Genomic DNA, 21,244 nt, shown 5'->3' on the forward strand with positions numbered 1-21,244 from the left:
TTTCTTATATTTTTTCTTCTACCCTGAAGATGGAGGCGATACGTTCCTCCGAAACGTCGGTTAACACGACATATACACGGTGCCAAATCCAAGAAGACTGCTTTCTTCATAGTCACCGCTGTGAAAGCCTCAAATCTTACATTTCTGTTGTGGTTGTCTGTCCTCGTGTTGCAGGGAAGTGGACATCTGGGCAGTGGGCTGTTTGTTTGCCGAGATGATGAGTGGAGATCCCTTGTTCCCTGGTGACTCAGACATAGACCAATTGTATCAGATTACCAAACTGCTGGGTAAACATTGTCATTCCACATCTTTCCGTTAGTTCCAAGAACCTAGAAGCACAGCCCTGCTTTGTGTACTATGCTGCGAGATTCAGCACAGTGAATAGTTAGCATAAAGGCTACATGACACCATGGGCTTTGGTAGATAGATATTAACATTTCAGAGTACCCTGCTGTTCCATCTTCATGGCTGAAAATTGAGGCAACATATTCCTCTGAAATTCTGGTACCTATTTACCAAATAACATGGCATCACATCCCAAAGGCAGTAATTTTAGTAATGAGATAATTTTTGTTAACTTTGCTATGAACAAGAAGTTACACTTGTTTAAAATATTTTTTAGGCTATCTCATATCTCAATCAGGCAATCTTACGGGTTGTGTTGAGTGGAAGCTCCAGTATTGTTATTTTGGTTCCCATTGGGTGTTCAAAATAGGATCTGATGGCTTTATAATAATGACATAATGATATGCATTACTATCCAGTGGTCATTCATTCATTCATCAGTAATCTGTCAGACGACAGGTCCACAGTCTCTTCCAAAACAGTTCCTCCACTTAATGCGATCTTCTGTTTCTGGAAAGAGACTATCCAGGAAAAGTGATAATGTGGTNAATAGGATCTGATGGCTTTATAATAATGACATAATGATATGCATTACTATCCAGTGGTCATGCATCCTCAAAAATATTTTAAACATGCAGTATTAAAGATCTTAGGTCGTTTATCCAAGTCCGAGGCCCTTTGTGACATTTCATAACAAGTTTATTCTTATGGTGTGGAGTTATTAACCACACGCCCAACCCCAAAGCTAGAGGACCACCCCTTGTCAGCTGTCCGAGACTATTTCTTCAATATATTCGCAGCTACCCTCCATATCTGGAGGCCATATCCTCCATCTACAACCTGAGGAGGCCCCATTCCATGTGGTATGGAATGGATTGATCTGGCTCAGGTTATGGACCAGTGGAGAGGGCTCTTGTGAATACAATAATGAACCTTCAGGTTCCATAAAATGTTGGGGAAGTTTTTGAGTAACTGCATACCTGGCAGCTCCTCAAGAAGGGCTCAGCTCTGTGAAGTTAGCTAGCTAATCAATATCTCACCTTCTTGATAAACTTTAACTTAAATAAAATATGGCTAGTGGGACTTTAACCTTGTTGGAAATGAGCTACAGACTCGTAGTTGCAAGACCTTGACATACGGTATATGTCCTGATATTAAAGCTAGGTCTCGGAGAAACATACGAGTATGTAGCTGAAATGACTTGGAACAGAATCCAACAATATTCCTTTGTATTAGCAGCGATGAACTGGTGATGTTAGTGTTTCTGCCATCAGCACATCAGTATGAGGACTGGTCTAACTGACGAGTCTTTGTGCTTGAGCTCATTAAACACATATGCAGCATGTTACATGCATATTTATGGGCAGTAGGAGACGCATTGGAATGTAGTTTCAAATTTCAAATATGCCATGCTGACCATGAGCCTGTATGCATGTCACAGGGAAGCTGTCTTCAAGGCACCAGCAGCTGGTGTCCCGCAACGCCATGTTCAAAGGGCTTAAGAGGAGTACTGAGGACAGGGCACGGTCCCTATACAAGCTGTTCCCTGCCTGGCCTCCCTTGGCACTAGACTTCGTGTCACAATGCCTGAGGCTGGACCCATCCCATCGGTCCACTAGTACGGAACTGATTCAGCACCTGTACTTCACAGACGACCACTTCTCTGAGCATTTCCTTCCCCTCTTGAGAGAAAAGATACAGCAAGAGTTTCAAGGCAACCCCCTGCTTCAGAAGTATGAGGCTGCCTTCTTGGTTGACTCTTCAGCTCGAAAAGCTCGAGGATTTGCGAACAGTAATATGATTGACTCTAAAGGTAACAGTTTTTCTTTCCAAATCTAATCTTAATTTTTAACAGTACAAACCCCTATACTGAAACATTTGTACAGCATACATGTAAAGTATTTCCCTGTGATCTTGGAAAACCTTCTGTTGGTGGCCAGTGCTAGCCGAAACATGTAAAGTTGTATTTATATGGTTTTATATTAAACTGGTTAAACTTGATGGAATTACTATTTGCTTAAGTAACTGGTTTGTACTGGTCATAGCTTTAACTTCACTATGGCATGCTGTAGGTTGTTTTCAGGCACCAAAATAAATTACAAAACCAGAAGGCAACGTAATTCTTTGCTTATTTATTAAAGATTGTGCCCATTGGCAGGCACTGGTATTAACAGTGCTGAAATTTTGAGTACTGCTGCTAGCGAGTTAGTTAGCTTGTAAGGTGGATCTTACAGAAACATAATGATAAATCTTTATAGATTGCATAGTAACAGGAAATTAGGCCGCACCATAGCTCAAGCGGTTAGTTGCTGGCTTCCCACCGCGGTGGCCCAGGTTTGGTCAAGTGGGATTTGTGGTGGACAAAGTGGCGCTGGGGCAGGTTTTCTCTGAGTACTTTGGTTTCCCCTGCCAATCTTTGTTCCACCAATTGCTCCACAATCACCCTCATCTATCATCTGGGGCTGGTACAAGAGACACAAGTGGCCGCAATACAAGGGACTTAGTCTCACCCCACTAGCAATAAAAAAATAGTCCCACCCCACTAGTGATAAAAAAAACAACAGGAAATTAGTTGAATAGCCAAATCACTGTCAGCTGGTCAAGTTAGACCTTGCACTGTTGAGTTCAGTGACCATTCTGCATGTGTGCCTGCCACAGGTACTGGTCATCATCAAAGGAGGAGTCTGATTGAACCTCGGTGGAAGATCATCGTCCCGAGCGAGAACAGCAGCAGCCGGCGGATCATTGTGGACAGCAGTAAACCAGTTTCCAATCGCAGAAAACTGAGTGACAATAACAGTGTTAGCAGCAACATGATGGAAGTGAGTGATGAAGCCAGTGACAGTAGGATTGGTGGTCTCAAAATGGCCACGCAATCCAAGCTGATAGTTCCTTCCAAACTACACATGCCAGTGCAAGACATTCAGCATAGTGGAATGGACGTTCAGCCTCCATCAGGCTCTCCAACACCATTCCAGTCACTTGAGGCAGTAGGAAGTCAGGTGTCTAGCTTGTCACATGTACATCAGAGCACAGGGGACCATTTCTTGCACATCAACATGCAGGTTCTGCACCCATCCATCAACAACCTGAGCTTCAGTGGAATGGGTGTTGAGAACAAGAGCGGCTTCTCTGGGAAGTAAGTATACACAATCTTTTTGAGGTCTAACATGAATTAATTATTGGTATTTTCATCACACTTGTTATAATTCAGTCTCTGAAACCACATGAAGGTGTTTGATACAGCACCTGTCCTCTGTCAGCAGACTTCAGGATGTCTAGCTACTAGCAACAGCTGAAGGCTTGACATGGAATTTAACAAAATGTTAATTTTGGTTGGGCCATCTTATGGTCAGGTTGCAATATGAATAATTATAGTACTGTCACGTGTATGGAGTGACTATTGACAGTGTTTGGATTGGTAACTGGATTTAATGTATACTTACAGACCGTAACTACAACTAACTATTGTGCTATTGCTAATTCACACTCTACAATTCACTACAACCCACACTTAAGTCTTCTCAGCCTGCTGTGTCTTCACCAGTCTTCTGGTTGTAGCTTCCAAATGCAAACTCTGGGTTCCCAAACTGTTCCCATGCCTCAGCTACCAGCTCCAACAGCAACAGCTCACATGACTGAGCCACAACAGTCCTCCAACTCATTCACCCACCAACCAACTCACTCCACTACACTAGCTCCATCAGAGTCAGAGTTTCTTTACGACTGGCTATTTACCACCAATCAGGTCATCTTGGCATCAAGCCTTTCGAGGCTCACCACTAACTCATTCTGCTTATAACATCCCACCATGGACGGCACAGAAAACACCATTCCTTTGTTGTTGTTTGGGCTGCTGCCTAGCAATGGGTCTATATACCACACTGCTCCTTCCTTAGGGCAGTTTGTCCTGAATAACCTACAGGTGTAATGCTGTTTCATCTTTTCCAAGGGNCTGTTGTTTGGGCTGCTGCCTAGCAACGGTTGCTGTACAGTCACCTATCTCGCGGTTGCTGTCTAGCAATGGGTCTACATACCACACTGCTCCTTCCTTAGGGCAGTTTCTCCTGAATAACCTACAGGTGTAATGCTGTTTCATCTTTTCCAAGGGCTGTGCTTGTGATGTCTGTGATCAGCCTTGCATTCCTTCCTTGTGGCAAGGTTCTCACCTTGACGACTCTCCAACTGCTCCTGCTGCTCCTTCCTTAAGGCTGCTTGTCTTGAGCAGTTCACTGATAAGTTCTGAGCCTCTCCAGGTGTACCACCATCATTTTTATTCCTTTCCGAGGGCCATGGGCAAAAATTCCATCTATGGCCCTTAAGCTCCTAGTAGCCTCTTCTTTCATTTGGGCGGTGGTCAGCTCCTCCACAATTGCTAAACACTCCTTTTCTGCAGCCTGCTTGAAGATTTGACTGTTTGATCCATGATCTCCAGTCCGATGATTTGTCTGAGGGCCCCATTAACGTCTCTCTGATCCTCAGATGCGGCTCCTGTCACAGGCCTTGGTCCCTTATGCCATTGCTGTGTGTACGTCATGCCTGATGTCTCTTCTGGAATGTCCTCCCTTTGGGGGTTCTGCATATAACATCATCCTTACCTGGTCTGACGACCGTGTCCCTTGCATGGTGCGGGAAGTACTACTTCTTGATATGAAGTTTAATGATGTAAAAAGTCAAAGTAGAGGCCGAGGGAGTGACAGAATGTAATGATCATATAATTTATGGCAAGTTACTGTAATCAAGATGTCTTGGATGGATACTGTCCCTACAAACAAATAATTCTTCATATTAGGAGTTGCATCATCAGGAGACTGTCAGGAAAGTGGGAGAGGCTCAAAGGGATCATCCTATCCTGTGCACCCCACTACTGATATTAAGTGTCACTTCAAGTCATTCTCTTCCATAATGGATTTAGCAGTTTGTGTCATATGGTACCTGAGATGCATATTTAATGAACAGGTTTCCATGGCTTTGCAGAATGCCAGAACCTCTGAAACGATCGCCCCTGGCACAAGGTGGAAGGGTGAGGGAATCACACAGCAGGGTAACCCCCGTGCGGTTGCCCCCACGTACACAGTTCCTGCGACGCTTGGACCATGGCTTGCTTCTAGATGTTGGTCAGTTGGATAAGACTGGTACAAACTCCTCGCTGCTGAGCAGCGAGTCCCCAACAAATGAAAAGTGGCTAGGAGCAAAGAAGATGGGCACCACTAGGACGTATGACACCTGGAAGACTCCAAAAACGATTGGCGATGACTTCTCTTTGCCAAATGTTCCTGGAGGTAATATCAGGTTCCGTGTTGTCATGTGTTCACTGTGTAGAACAAAAGCATAAAGGAGAGGTCATGGAGGTGGAGTAGATCACTCGGTATAGTGTCCAGGCTGTGGGCTGGACAACCACGGAGCCCGGATTTGGTTCCAGTAGGGGCAGGAGGCTTTCTCTTTTCCATAACATCCAGAGCAGCTGTGGGCTGTTTCCCTGGGGGGTAAAGTAGGAGGGTCATGAAGCTGACCACTCATCTCAGTCTAGTGAAAGGTTAAGAATGGTGCAACTATGTATATCTCCACTTCCCCATACACCTTTATAATGTTTCACCTAACTAATTGTGTCCAGGGATAACTTCACCTTTCACCTTTTTTAAAAGAGAGGTCATGTCAATACTTTCATGCATGAATGTCCACATGTAACACTTTTGTACAAAGAACTGCTATATGGTCGAGAATATACTGTCAGTCAGGCCAACAGATTTTATCTGAAATGTTTTTAGCGACATGTATATTGAATGAAATGCATGAAATAATGTATGCTACTTCCATTTAATTTCCAATAAAAGAGCTGTATCAGCACAATTTAATTTAAAGACAAATGAGTGCCATTTGAGAGATAAAAGAAATGCTTAAAAAGTTTTGGTCAGAAACCCTGAAGGGAAGAGACCACTTGGAAGATCTAGGAGTAGATGGGAGGATAACATTAAACTAGATGTTAAAAGAGACAGGTTGGATTGGATTAATTTGGCTCACAACAGAGACCATTGGTGAGTGCTTGTAATCATGGTAATGAACCTTTCAGCTCTGTGAAAGATGATTAATAATTTGCTGATTAGCTCAGTAGTACTGGTTGCTTCAGAAGGATTCCATGAAGTTAGTTAAACAAACAGAGGATGTAAATTGCATTTGGAAAATACGATGTACTGACAATTGGATTAAAGCTGTCAGCTGTCCTTGTTTGTGTTTGCGTTCTCCAGAACCCTTTGTGTTCTGTTCTAGCATCTGGAAGTCCCAGTAAGGGACTGAAGAAGCAGCTAAACCCTGTTACACCTCATGCAGACCCAGCATCAGACCTGCGTATCTCACCCGTGAGTACTCATACCACTGAGAATGCTGCTACTATAACTTCGTTCTTTGCTGTAATGAAGCCAACAGTATATTATGCTTAGGTGTGTTTAACCTAAAAGAAATGATGCAGTATGTTCAGTAAATTGTCACCCAAGTACTGTCTCCACTTTTGGTCAAAAACGAGACAATTCACATCTGTGGTTCTCTGTATTGTGCTGCACATCTTCACATACTTACATAGGTTTCCCTTACTCATACAAGTGTGAGATTTCAGAATGTGTTTCTTGTAAGTCACATTTAAACTGCAGCTGATACCCTAACATCAAACCAAGTTACCCAAAAACTGGTGCTGATGAACACAGGACATTCATGTAATCTAGTGGTGATTTGTGGCACTTCGATGTCCATCATATTCAGCATACCAGCTTGTACAGTTCTGTTCTTGTGCTTTTCAGAGAGGAAACCCATCTCACTCATCACCCCAGAGCCCAAGGTCCAGGTTCAGTTCTAATCTGCCACATGTATGACATCTCAATGAGATAATATTATGTACTGTTTTCTGATACTGAAGAGGACCAATCTACCAGCTGTAAGGCTTACACTGTGGAGCTGAGACTCAACACTTGGATGTGGTACAAGCATAAGTGTATCTACTTTCTGAGAGACACCACAATGCATTCACATCCCATTGCTATGGTTGTCAGTCATTATTCACACGGAAATTGAATGTTTGTGTGGGCCTTGAAAACACAGATATTTTTATTAAATTTATATCTCAGGTATTGGTTTCTTCCTTCTGTTCTCTTCATTATGCAGTTTGCTGTATGATACACATATATGCAAGCTGGAAGTTCGCGGGTTCAAATCCCGATGAGGTCATTGGATTCTTTTCAACTGACCTAATCCTTCCAGCCACACTATGTCCCTGGGGCCAACTCAGCCTCTAACAGAAATGAGTACCGCAATTAATTAAATAATTTTCTTGTGGAGTAAAGCACGGCCAGCGTGAAAGGCTGACAACCATACCGCCATCTTTGAGCCGATTGTCTAGATGATGTAGAACTCTCAACGTCTCACAACCTTATGGGCCTTCACGGCCTGTTACAGGGATAGCTTTACTTACTTACTTCACCATCTTGTTACGGACAGATGCACGAGTATTTTTTCTTTACAGAAAATTGGACTTACATAATTCTTCACTGACCCTTTTATGTTCCTGAATATTATTTTTGCAGTGCAAGAAGGAAATTGTGTAGGATGCATTTCATCCCTTGTCACAGTTACAATGCTGTCACACTTATACATTATGATTACATTTTGGAAAGTACAGTGTCTGCTTTCGCCCAAATGCTTCAGTCTACATTTCAACCCTACCAAATATTTTTAAGTAATTAAAAAAATGTAAAATTAAAACTATCCCTGTAACGGGCCGTGGAGGCCCATAGGATTGTGAGACGTCAAAGCTCTCACATTTTCTAGACAATTAGCTCACAGATGGTGGTGAGGTTCTGAGCCTTATGTGGCAGCCATGCTTTACTCCCAGAAGATATCTGGTACTCATTTCTGTTAGAGGCTGAGTCAACCTCTGGGCCATAGTGCAGATGGAAGGATTAAATCAACTGAAAAATCCAATGAACTCATCAGGAATCAAACTCGCATCCTTCCAGTTGTAGCACAGTGCCTGAACCAACTATGCTACCACATGCCCTATTAAATAATAATACATTTCTGTGCATAATTGTCCCTGGTATGGATACAGGCTGCATTACATTTGTATTCTGACATTCTCATGGCAGAGAAAACAGAGTCCTCTGGGCTGTGATGTGATGCAATTTGGTATATAGGTACCAACATTTGGGACAAACTTGCTGCCTGCAACTTCAGGCAGGGCTACCTTGTAGATGAAGACAGTAGATATCTACCAAACTACATGCTGTCATGACCCAAAGCACTTAAATCTTTACATTAAATTAGGATTAGAACAGATCCAGTTTCTGAAATGTTTTTGGAATACTAGACAGTTGATGACATTCAGAAATTTAATAATCTTTAAGTATAAAGCCTCTAGTATCATGGTGGTCATATTAAGTTTAATTAATATCCACTATTTGCTTCAAAAGATATTTTATTTATTTAACAATACTATCAGTAGCTCAGGCAGTACACTGTTGAATGATATGATGATTAAATGAATAATGAGATACAAAAGATTTGGAAGGAAATAAGTCATGGTCTAATTTGGGGCAGTGTCCCAATATTTTACATGAAGCAAACACCACATAATCTCTTTCCTGGGATTTGAACCTTCAAATGTGGAGTACTGCTCACTGCACTGAAACATTCAGTTCAAGAAGGTATCACTGAGGGGCTGAGACACAAACATAATCTTTCATTGCATGTAAATGAAAATAGGTCAAAATACAGTATGCATCAAAAATTGCAGTACTGAAACTTATGCATCTCAAATGTGCATGTGTGTTTGTTGATGGGGCATAGCTCCAGCCACACATGTTCCCACTAGTGAAAAGGAAGTTGTGTTGTGCAGCTGTTGTGGGAAATGGGTCTCTTTGACGCAGGAAAAAGTATTCATAGTTGAGTATTATTTCTGCTGTCTGGTCAAGTGGGATTTGTGGTGGACAAAGTTGCGCCGGGGTGGGTTTTCTCCAAGTACTTCGGTTTCCCCTGCCGATCTTCATTCCACCAAATTCTCCATCATCATAATCACCCAGGGCAGGCTACAATAGGCCAATCAGTGGCTGCTGTGCCGAGTGGACCCATATGGACTCCACCCCCACTAAGCGAATTATTTCTGCTCATATGGAAGTGGTGGCCAGACAACTTGCTTCCTTGGTTTTGAGCAGCCAGATGTTATTGTCCTGAAACCGCTACACAGTACACGTGTGACGTTATGGTGTGCTGTCTCAGCACACGGTATATTAGGCCCCTATTTCTTTGAGGATGAGGAACGCAATGCTCTTACCATCACCCAAGAACGCTACAGGGACATGGTGATCGGACCATTTCTTCAGGATTTGAGAAGGTTCTGTCGTGCAAGGGGCCTTCACATGAATAGATGGTGGTATCAACAGGATGTCTTTTCATTTCAGTACTGTATATTTTGGTGCATACTTTATAAAGAAGAGATGATTGTGGTCCTGAAGTTTTGAAGTGATGTATGGATAACATAAAAATTAGCATATTTTTCCACTGAAAAGTAATTATACTACAAATATTTTGAGACAGAATTAAGAAAAATAGACTTAATTTGAATTCAACGTGTTGAAACAAAGGAAACTGAATGCATTCCAAAACAGTTAATTGGCTGTACACCTAAGATAATCAAGATCCATTGGCTGCCCAAAGTTATGCTGAAAGGATCAACATATCTTGTAGAGGAATGAATGGAGTGAAAGGTCCAAACCACACCTTGATCTTGATGACGATGACAATGCTACTGTGATGCAGAAACCTGCATTTACATCAGCAGTATGACTGGCTTGTGAACAAATGTAAGAAAATTTAGTTTTGTCAATTGAAATTTCAAACATGGCTCAGATTACAGAAGCTTCACTTTTAGAGTGAATCATTCAAACATGCCTTGCAATATGGAAACTTGATGCAAATGTTTTATTTATGACTCTGCATAACCAGCGTTTTCATTTGTTACAGTTCTTTAATTTCTGTTGCCAACATAACACTGTCTTTGTATGGGCGCCAATATCTGATGTTCTGAAGTAGGTGGATGTGTCTCATCTGAAAAAGTATAAGCTACTTTGTTACCTTGATATCGAACTTCAAGCAGCTCATCTTCCTAAGCGATCCCTTTTATTTCTTGATTGTATAATGTTAGTTAATTTCTGGGTTCATGAATATTTTACTTTTTTAGGTATGCGGTGCCACATTTTGAAATTAAATTGATTTGTGCATTCATTTAAAAGTGTCTAGTTGTGAAAACTAAAGTGTGATTGACTTAATATTACTTTGATTTTTGTTACTTTGTGTTTGTCATTTGCATGTGTGGAGTTTAAACTTTTTCCATTTCTCCCCCAAATTTCCTCACCTGCTAAATATTTATTACAATAATCTGACTGAACAGCTTGTGAAATAAATAAAAAAGTTATGAGTATGACTGTGTTATATAACAGATGAACTGTAGTTATTAAAGTATATATTTTAGTCTAGATGATTATTTTCATAAAAAAAAAGAACAAAACGAGGGAGATGTTGCAAATTACAAAAATACCTTGCATTACAATAGAAGCACTAGTTAATTTGCATATTTGGAATATTTTATATTGCTATGAAAATAAGAAAGTGCTGTCAACATTTGTGAGAAAATTTTCCGAAGTTTGTATGGTTGAGCAGTGTGGAATATTGTTGAGATGTTTGACAGAGTTCTTGAGGTCGATATGCCGCATCAACTAACTGGTATAAATTATATGTTGTTATGTTCATCTAAAAATGATCTATTATAAAGTTTGTTCATGCTTCTGTCATATACGAATTCCAAGTGATATATGAGAAAATAAAAATACAACATGCATCCATAATAAGCTGAATGACATCTCTGGCAAATGTACTGTGATCTTATTGCTTTCAATTTGTACAGCAACATCCTGATTCACTGTGACACAACAAGGATTAAAAAAAAATCATTAATGCCCGCTAAACGACTAATACATATGATTTGAGGCTCTCAGAGTGGTGGCTATTAAGATTATGATAATCTGGGACCTCATGTAGGAGATAGGTACCAATGGTTTGAAGAAGCCTGCTGCAAACACATTGGTACCGTCCATCAGCATGCTTTAGGATCCTTTAAATTACCTGTTCTGGCTTCAAGGTTTAAAAATTATAACTACCAGATTCAAAACTGTCATCACCTTCATTTACATGAATATCCTCCGTCGCTTCCACCTCTGTGTTTCTAGTCTCAAAGTAATTTAGGACTGTCTTTTGCTTCACTGTTTCTAGGTGCTGTACCCATTTAATGTAAGTATGTGCATGAAGATTACAGTCTCCTATCTCTGCTACCCTCAAGAAGGAGGCATCAGGTTTCCCCAAAACGCAGGTAGTGATCTACTCCACTACATGGTGTCACCTTCAGTCGCTGCTATAAGCAACCTTGGATCTCACATAAATATGTACTTGTTTTCTGAATCCAGCAAATCTAAGTGTTGGACTAAATAACTATCTTTATGTCTGTCGCCTGACCTGTACAGTCTCAGTAGACATAATTAATTTGATCCACAGCACAAGGCGCAACCAACACACATACATATACTCGTATATCAAAATTTCATAAACTTCTCAAACAACAAGATTTCTGCATTTCGTTTGCGTGCCATCTTTATAACAAGTACTCATAACCCACTTCATTATTGGAAAATCAATAGAATCTGGTTTCTCTGAGTAACTGAAGATATCAGCATGAAGGGTGTCTTCATGCACAAGTGCCTCTTAGCAAAAAAGAACTATCAAATATGAATGTACATGCACTTTCACTTACACACTTCTGTCAAATGGCTGAATCTATTGTATAAGCATCCTGCAGTTGTGGAACAATCCATCAATTCCTGTAAGAAGGTTTAACTCTATTCCTTGTGGCCCATGTTCCCCCCTCCCCCATAAGCATTTGTGACACATTAGTGACCGTGATGGTACTACAGTCACCACTGGTTCTCAAGCAACCCCTGGAAAATGGCTGGAATGCTGAGGCGTGGGCAAGCCTGCTGCAGGCACTCACCTCCAAGCATGGTGATAGGATTCTGGCTGTGGTAAGTCACCATATCACCTGAAACAGGAACAAGTTCAGTCATTACAGGTATGCAAGTGAGGTTCACCTTAAGGGTGGTATAATTACATTAATTGTTACATTTACTGATACACTGACTTACGACCAACCCAAAAGATTCCCTGTTGCAAGGGCTGCCCTGTACAGTCAACAGATACTGAGCTGTTCAGGAATTTCCTGAGGCATGAGGGATCATTGCTGTCACTAGAAGAGTCGACCATACACTGCACTGAGCCAGTTCAATCCAGTCTTTGTTAAACTTACTGCTGATGAAGAATTCTATCTTATGGGATATAACACCATGTAGTCTGTTGAAAGTGAACCTATGTTTCGGAGGAACATGTCACCTCTATTTTCAGGGTCAAAGAATAAGCCAAGCAAGGAAAGAGAGTGTGATGCATGTGGCAAGGTGTGCTTCATGCTGGTTTCCTGCTTGGCCTAATTCTTCAGTCCTGATAATGAAGGCAACATGTTACTCCAAAACATGGGATGGCTGAATGGGATACTTGACGTTATATCGCAGAAGATAGAATTCTTCCTAGCCACTGCCATGAGAACCTCAAATCCTGCTCATTGCCGATGCATTTCATTTCATATAAAGATATCAAACTAATGAGAATAAAAATACTGTTAAGCTCTCTTGTGTTTACAAAACACAAAATACAAAATTATAAGAGAGATCTCGTCAGTATGCTTGTCTTAAATTAGCTGCACTTAATGGCACTAATCTTATTTGTATGATAGTTCAATTCTGTTCACATAATTGAAATGCAATTCTATTTGATCCAACTGAAATACAATTTCTGATGATCCATTTCAACCCCCAAAGTATTTTTTAATTGCCATCCTGCCTACTCTTGCAGCTACATTTAGATGAAAGCAAATCCCTGCCACTGAAATTTTATCTCTATGTTCTTTGGCATACATTGATAAATAAAGTGCATTGTTTGGTCAACAAACGGTACCAGCAAAGCATAAGCTACCATGAAATACTAGCAGAATCTAAGTGAGAACTTCAGAAACATCCCAGAAGCACAAAATTGTTGGGACAGTACCTGAATTAGGCAATGACCACTACCTCAGAAATCCTTTCCAGTTCATCAGCCACCCCATCATCTGATGCTACATAGTCTAGCTAATGACAGCATTGCACCCCCCTCCCCCAAAAGTAATATAAGCTGGGTCAGGGTCTTTCAGTTTTCCTCAGCCCTTACAGACTAACACCAGGATACAGCTCTGAAACAGACCCCAAGCACGCACCATTCTTCCTTTCCTTTGAACAACTTACAATGTAGGACATTACACAAAAACCACAAATGCAATAAAGCTGGTGTTTCTACTCACCCAGTGTGTTATGTGTTATCTGGTTGGCTCCCAGGAACTGGTAATGACCATTGGATGCGTCCACTAAGTAATGTTTGCATCTGTCAGCATCCCTGTAACTGATGGCATAACCCCAAATTCGCTCTGAGATTCTCACCAAGAAACTGCCCATTGGCTTGTCATGCAGTAGCGACTCTGCCTCTTGGCGGGTTATCAGTCCTGAAGACATACAGTTGACCCTGAAGATTATTAACTGTACAGGAAATTATTTAATGATATACTCTTCATCCATTATCACCTTATACACCCCTGATGTGCACAAGTTTTTTTCCTCCAGTCACTTCATCTTCATAAGAGCCAAATATTCTCCTCAGCACCCTGTTCTCAAACACCATCTCTATGTTCTTCCTTCATAGCAAGGGATAAAGTTTCATACCCATTAAAAATTCAACCAGAAAATTTGAAAATTCCCATCTCTATCTAAGGTTTATACATATAACCCTTCCATTCATCCCTTCTTACAGATCAGAGCCCTTGAGGGACACTCTGGCATGATGTCACTGAATATACATATTATGAAGGTGTAAAGTCCTGGAAAGAAAATCTTGATAAAATAAATGTAATAATAATAATAATTATAGGTTTAAGATTACCCATCACATGAACTTATGTTAAAACTATCTCATTTTTATTCCTACTTCCATACCACATGTTTTTAATGCTAAGTGTTATAAAAATGTATAAAAACTGTAAAAAGCAATAGATCAGATTAGATCCGACTTAATTTTTACATGAGACCGTGTATTAACGGAATACAGTCATGTAAGAAAAATAATAATAATAATAATAGCCTGGAGGAAACCCTTTTCAGTAAATTTCTTCTCTGTAATCCTGGAACACTGCTATTTATTGCTGCGTTTTGTAAGAAAGGTCATTCAGCAAACCTTACATTTGTAAAGGGCATAATGATTAAAATGGTTCACAAAATGAAGCACACGCACACACACATGCACATATTGGCTGAGGTCCAGCTAAAATAAAATGCAACATAAATTATGATGCTGTCACAAGAACGTAGGGTTTGGTGTTAAAAACTTTTGATTGGCATCATAATAAAATTACAGTCTGTGTTATCATGAGGCACATCTGCTCACCATGGAACCAGGGGGCCACCTGGTCTGAGTTTGGTTCAATCCCCGCCCGGCGTGAGATCTCACTGGACCGGAACCACTCGATGACTGCCTCCTTGCTTGGAGGTTTGGCAGTCTGGAACTCTGAGTGGGCAGTGGGACTAAGGCTCTTGCTACTTGCTGGGCTGCAAACAGAACATCCGAGTCAGTGTGAGCGAAGCATACAACTGTAAACATTAACCGCCATTCCAAGAATATAAAAAATAGAAACAGTTACTTGACTAACAAGTGCAATTATCTTGACCACAGAAAAATCATCACTCAGGGCATTAAACTTTTTGCTGTGACTTACAAAACTGTCTAACAACCAGCTGAATTGTTTATACATCATGATCAAACTGTGGGTCATGACCTATTCTAAAGGCTCTTGCTGGGTTCTAAAGAACTATTTAAAATACAGCTGCATTCACACACTTTCAGCGGATTAGTAAAATTTATTATAGATGCAGCTGGGAAATGTAGCTGCAGCTGGAAAAACACTTTGCAAATTTCCTTTCTGTAATGTACAGGAACATTGTATAGCATACTGCAGATATGGAGAGGCTGTAAAGCTATTTATGTTCCTCCATAAATCTGTTCATTACTTTATGTGACTGTGGTATCACTCTTTGAGAAACTCTGTATACAACAAATGTCTTAATGTGGCTTTCTGTGGTTATCTCAGTCCTTGGAGCAAATTTTATGGAAGGATCCCAAAGCAGGCTAGGGTGTTTTGTTTTCTCATTCGCAGACACTTTGCCTGTTGGCCACGTGAGACCCATGGAGTAAAGCAGGCTACATGCAATTTTGTAAGAAAGTCAGTATTCTGCAGCCACATAAAGAAGTCCCATGGTTAGATGGCCGTTGGTGCTCTAAGGTCACTGCTTACCGCTGTATCTGCTTTCAGTTCTTTTTGGCTTATGTCAACCCACCCAAACTGTTTGTTGCTAGTGGAAGTTATGTGTTATTACTGTTTACCAACATTTGTGTGAAATCAAAGGCTAGATTATAGGAATGAAATACATGGGCCAGCCTCACTGTTAAGTTCTAAATTTGTTTGATTATTTATTCATTTATTTACAACCCATGTCGGTCTTGACATATATGCAAAATGTTCCAGAATCTGTCACTGAACCCTGTACCTCAGACTGATCTCAGGTGAGTGCCTGGTAATGTTGGTGACCTCCACCTCCATATCCAGTACAGACGTCCTTCGATGCTCCTCTCTGGCTCGCCGTGCGATCTCTCTGATCTGCAGCTCTGCCTCCTTGGCTTTCCTCTCTGCAACATCATATAAGCACATCATCCCTGTGACACATGTACTGTCCATACCATACTGGGTCCAGATGTTGGTTAATGTGTGTCTCATGGAGAATCCTGTCTTCATGGCCATCTACTTGTCACCTTGCAAAGCACAGACTAAACATTATCATATGGTAAGATGATTAGTGAATAAGGAATCTGAAAGTATTTGGAAGCAAGCAGCTATGGCCTAATTTGAGGTACTGTCTTGGCTTTGGCTGGAGACAGTGGGGAACAGTGAATAATCTCAGTCCCAGCCAAGAATCAAGCTGTGCATCTCTAATATATTAATCAGAAGCCTTACCACTTCAGCTAACTTACCTGGGTCTGCTTCATGAAGCAGTGGAGGGAGAGACAGACTGACTCATTCACTCACTCACTCACTCAATCACTCACTCACTCACTCACTCACTCACCTACCTACTAACTTATAGGTTCAGGATAACTTTTATTTTATTTGAACCTCCAAACTACATAATTTTTTCTCCCAACATCCAATTGAAAAATTGCGATGTAACACAAAATCGGATCTTACAAAGACAAACAGTGTCTAACTGAAACATTTTTTGGTATGTTACATATCTAACAGAAACGGAAGGAAAAATATTTATATCCCTTTCCAGTGTGACTTGCTTCACAGAAATAGATATAAATTGAAAGTAAAACAAGATACAGTACCTGACCTATGTTTCTGACATATCTGGTTCAAATCCAAGCCCAACCAGCCATCCTGACCGAGTTGGTTTAATTAAGTCCTCCCGTCATCTTCACTCGACATATGTTATTTGGCATTATATAACTTCATCAGTTGACACAAAATCATAAAATAAATTCCAAGCAAGGGGTGTAGACATAAGACTCTAGATTAACACTCTGGAGGCACGTTGTCTCAATCATTATGTTACCTTGTTCCCTCCAGAGCTGCTCCTGTTTGTGTTCTGCCTCCTCTGCCTCCCTCTCGACCTCCATCTTCTTCTTCTGGAGCCGCTTGAAAATCTCTGATGTCCTCTCCTCCATAACCCGCTTCTCCCACAAAGCCACTCTCTGTGCCACTTTCTTTGGCTGTAACACAAGGTGGCATTCATTAACAGTGTCCAGTCAAGAGAACTGAGTTTTCTCAGACAGGCTCCAAAAACAGGCTTTCTACATACTCAGTATATGACTGTCATGAACATTCAAGTTTGAAAATAACAGAAATTTCTTGCACAACTCAATAAATACTAAATACAGGCCCTGAAATGGGGTGCTAGGGGGTAGACTCTATTCACTTGTAACTTCTGTAAGCAGGGAAGCCAATGGGAAGACTCATCACTTGTTATACAAACTTTCTTATATTAACTCCGCTTCTAAACCTTTATTTTTCCCACGTCAAACATCTGCAGCCACTGGCTGTTCATGTGGTTGCAATACAAACAGATAAACCCACAAGTCAAATCAGGACCATCTGCACAGCCTAGCTCTGCTGTACTCACTTTGTTGAGGGAGATCTCCTGCAGGGCATCTCGTTTGTCAGGCGTGGCACTGCCGTTGTTGTTATCCAACTTGTTAATGCTGTTCCTGACAAACATGCTATTTGAGGTGGGGAATTGGTTGACCTTCTCTCGTAGTTCATCCACTGTGCAGTATATGTCGAGCGATGCCTCGTCTTCTAATCTGTCTTCTTGTCGTTGTGCTGCTTCCATTGCCTCAATCTGCTTCTGGTTGAGGTCCAACAGTTCTGTCAGCTCTGCCTCCACAGACTTCCTGTTACAGTAACAAAGGGTGACCTTAAATGTGCCACTTAGTGTTCAGGATGGTATTAACTCAGTAAGCACAATATACAGCTGATGTTCTATACACCCTACAAATAAAATATTAATCATCTGTCTATTACAAATGATAAAACAATTCCGTCCAGTGTGACTGTTGAAGCTTTTACTACTTCACTTCTTAGCACCCTAACATGTTTCAGTCCCTATAGACCATCATCGGAGAGAGAACATCAATACTTTTAGAAACTACTATTACATTGGGTGTTTTGATTTTTAAAATACATAAATATACAATATTTGTAACATACACTTTATACAAAATCCAAATTTCTTACAACTACAGCAACTGCCCTTGATGCATTAAAGTTTTTTTTAAAAAACTTTTTGTTATTTAAGTTAAAATTCTTTAACCGAATTGGTTCGTGTCCCTTGTCTTTTCGCTTCTCTTGACGGGGCTAAACTTGTGCCGCCTGTCTTTCTTGTGAAGGTAGTTCTTGTTGTCGTCCTATGTTTGCTCGTAGCATGCTGTGTTGTTTTTACTGTTGTTAGGTTGCTAAAAAGTGAAGTGGTAAAAGCTTCAATAGTCACACTGGACGGAATTGTTTTATCATTTGTAATATTGTTAGTGTGGTGGACCAGAATGAAACAAATCAAATTCATTTGTTTATTATTTAATAACAGATTTAGATTGATGCTAAGAATGTATCTGTCACTGGTGTCTGTTGATTGATCCGCTACAAATGGATAACGCATTTCTGGAACCTAGTTCACGTTGATCAGTATGGCAGTGTCTGAACAAAGAGGCTCTACATGAGTGCTCTTACACTGTTCATTTCCCTCTGGTCTAGATACATTTACATGATTCTTAAAGCTAACCTGAGCTGCTCTGCTTCCTTCACAGCCTGTCGCCTGGCTTTCTCCCTTGCCTCCTGTTCCAGGATCTCATCGATACTCAGGTCACTGGGATGCTCTCCCATCACCCAAACCCATGGCTCACCATCAGACCCCATCAGGAAGTCCACCTGCTTCTTACTGCAACCTGTAACTGTTTCTGTATCTGCAGACTGCATGGATGTTCTGTGTGTAGGCTTGTAACAGCTTTGTCACTACTCTGAATGTCAGAGGTAACCAGGCTTAAGGAACATCACAATTATGGTAGACATCTGTTATTTAAGGCAACACACAAACGGATCAACTAACACTGGCTCAGTTCACCAGGTTAACAAAAATTATATTCATCACAAATTTAACCATGCCCACACCCTACTCATTAATATCTGTAAAGAAATCAAAAAGGTGTGAGATAGAATATTAACAAATAAAATAAAAAATTCTTTCAGTTGCCAGCTTTGATTTTTTACTTGCCATGGAGGTCATTCATTCCACATTTTAAATGGAGGCCCCAGTTTATCTTTTACACTTCCAGAAGAAATATTTTTTAAACACAACATGAACTATATTTAGAAATTAAGCTACATTATGCCACATCTCCTACCACATTCCTCAATATTCATCATTTAACAGTGACCAAGTGTCTTCATACTGTCTTCTACACTTCCAGAAGACACATTTCTTAAACACTACATGAATTCATTCACTCCTGCAGCTGAGCCCTTCTTGAGAAGCCTCCAACTGTGCAGCTACTCAAGAATTTCCCAGAATTTTATGGAACCTGAAGGTTCATCACTGTGTTCACAAGAGCCCTCCACTGGTCGCTAACCTCAGACAGATCAATCCATACCATCCCATCCTATCTCTCTAAGATCCATTTTAATATTGTCCACTCACTTATGCCTTGGTCTTCCCAGTGGTCTCCTTCCTTCTGGCTTTGCCACCAATATCCTATATGCATTCCCCTTCTTTCCAATTCGTGCTACATGCCCTGCCCATCTCACCCTCCTTGACCTGATCATTATAATTATACTTGGAGAAGAGTACAAGTTATGAAGCTCTTCATTATGCAGTTTTCTCCAATCTCCTGTCACTTCATCTCTCTTCAGTCCAAATATTCTCCTCAACACCCTCAGTCTATGTTCCTCCCTTAATGTCAGAGACCAAGTTTCATACCCATACAGAACCACAGGCAAAATTATAGTATTGTATATTCCAATTTTATGCTTTTTAGACAGCAGACAAGAAGACAAAAGGTTCTGCATTACTCGAGTTCAGTCTCCTCTTAATTTCCTCCTGAATCAAGTTTTGATTTGTTATCGTTATTGCAAAATATCTGAACTGTGCCACATTTTCAAAACATCTGTTACCTATCTTTATGTTAAGACTTTACCCTGTATTTTGGTGACGAGACAGCAACATATACTTAGTTTTCTCTGCATTTACTTTTAGATTTCTAGACTTATTAGCGTCAGTTAAAGTTTGTGTGTTTTTCTTTCTGATGTCCATATTATCACCCAGTAGATTCACATCATCAGCACAGACTGATGTGTCCCATTTAATTTCTGTCCCATCTGGTTTTCCTGGACCTTCCTAATGGCATATTCTAAAGGAAAGTTGAAAAGGACTGGTGATAAAGCATCTCCTTGTCTTATACCATTCTGGATAGGAAATTTAACAGACAAATGTTTACCTACACGGACTTTACTATACGTTTCGTTTAAACACATTTTAATCAGCCTGACTAGTTTCACGAGTATCCCAAACTCTATCAGAATATTGTACAAGCTACGAACCTGCGGGTTTGGCACTGCTGGGTGGCTTCCTGGACTCCTGTTGGTCCCACTGGGTCCACCGTCGGACCTGCTCCTCCCTCATCCGGCAGAAGAGCGTCTGCTTTTGTGACTCATCGAGTTCAGCGAGCAACTCGGGGTCCACCCACATGTCCTGCAAGATCTGCTGTAGCATCTGTGGGCACACATACACACACACGCCTTTAGATGCTCAGTTCCCTCTGTTACCGCAACCCTTCATTCCGAGAGCCATATCATCGTCAGATAAGAATGTAACTTACAAAAATTGCTATGTCGGAGACCTCGCTGAAAAAACAACACTTTTATCCCTGAAGTTCGCCTCTTCAGAGTAGGCCTACAGCGTACGCTGGGCAGTGCACGCGCTGTGGGTTCAGTTGCCCCCTATAAATGGGTATATTTTCGCGTTACAGAAAATCGACATAGGCCCCGGGCATCTGTTATTTTGAAACATGGCTGGTAATGGAAAGGGGGGGGGGGATGGACGCTGCCTACACTTGGTGGTCGACTTCCTTTCTGATT

At 40.9% G+C, this 21,244-nt stretch overlaps 2 protein-coding genes across 6 annotated transcripts in view; one reads left to right on the forward strand and one right to left on the reverse strand.

Moving 5' to 3' along the window:
- The window catches only part of LOC111867507 (cyclin-dependent kinase 17), a 27,345-nt gene extending 19,745 nt beyond the window's left edge, over nt 1-7,600 (forward strand). For 3 of the 4 annotated variants that reach the window (XM_033752707.1, XM_033752708.1, XM_033752709.1), the window contains exons 5-10: nt 175-287; nt 1,787-2,158; nt 3,004-3,484; nt 5,305-5,627; nt 6,613-6,701; nt 7,137-7,600. In XM_033752707.1, coding sequence (XP_033608598.1) covers nt 175-287; nt 1,787-2,158; nt 3,004-3,484; nt 5,305-5,627; nt 6,613-6,701; nt 7,137-7,208 — 1,450 coding nt within the window. In that variant the 3' untranslated portion in view covers nt 7,209-7,600. The remainder of the gene's footprint in view (nt 1-174; nt 288-1,786; nt 2,159-3,003; nt 3,485-5,304; nt 5,628-6,612; nt 6,702-7,136) is intronic. The other variant, XM_023857451.2, reaches the window with a different exon arrangement.
- A 3,645-nt stretch (nt 7,601-11,245) lies between these two features.
- The window catches only part of LOC111867513 (SH2 domain-containing protein 4B), a 62,513-nt gene continuing 52,514 nt past the window's right edge, over nt 11,246-21,244 (reverse strand). Inside the window, exons 2-9 of one of the 2 annotated variants that reach the window (XM_023857469.2) lie at nt 20,708-20,879; nt 18,897-19,065; nt 17,742-18,012; nt 17,175-17,331; nt 16,110-16,248; nt 14,953-15,113; nt 13,820-14,017; nt 11,246-12,475 (exon numbers count right to left, since the gene is read on the reverse strand). In XM_023857469.2, coding sequence (XP_023713237.1) covers nt 12,351-12,475; nt 13,820-14,017; nt 14,953-15,113; nt 16,110-16,248; nt 17,175-17,331; nt 17,742-18,012; nt 18,897-19,065; nt 20,708-20,879 — 1,392 coding nt within the window. In that variant the 3' untranslated portion in view covers nt 11,246-12,350. The remainder of the gene's footprint in view (nt 12,476-13,819; nt 14,018-14,952; nt 15,114-16,109; nt 16,249-17,174; nt 17,332-17,741; nt 18,013-18,896; nt 19,066-20,707; nt 20,880-21,244) is intronic. The other variant, XM_023857470.2, reaches the window with a different exon arrangement.

The sequence above is a fragment of the Cryptotermes secundus genome, unplaced genomic scaffold (assembly GCF_002891405.2).
Source record: "Cryptotermes secundus unplaced genomic scaffold, Csec_1.0 scaffold1089, whole genome shotgun sequence".
Taxonomy (NCBI): Eukaryota; Metazoa; Arthropoda; class Insecta; order Blattodea; family Kalotermitidae; genus Cryptotermes; species Cryptotermes secundus.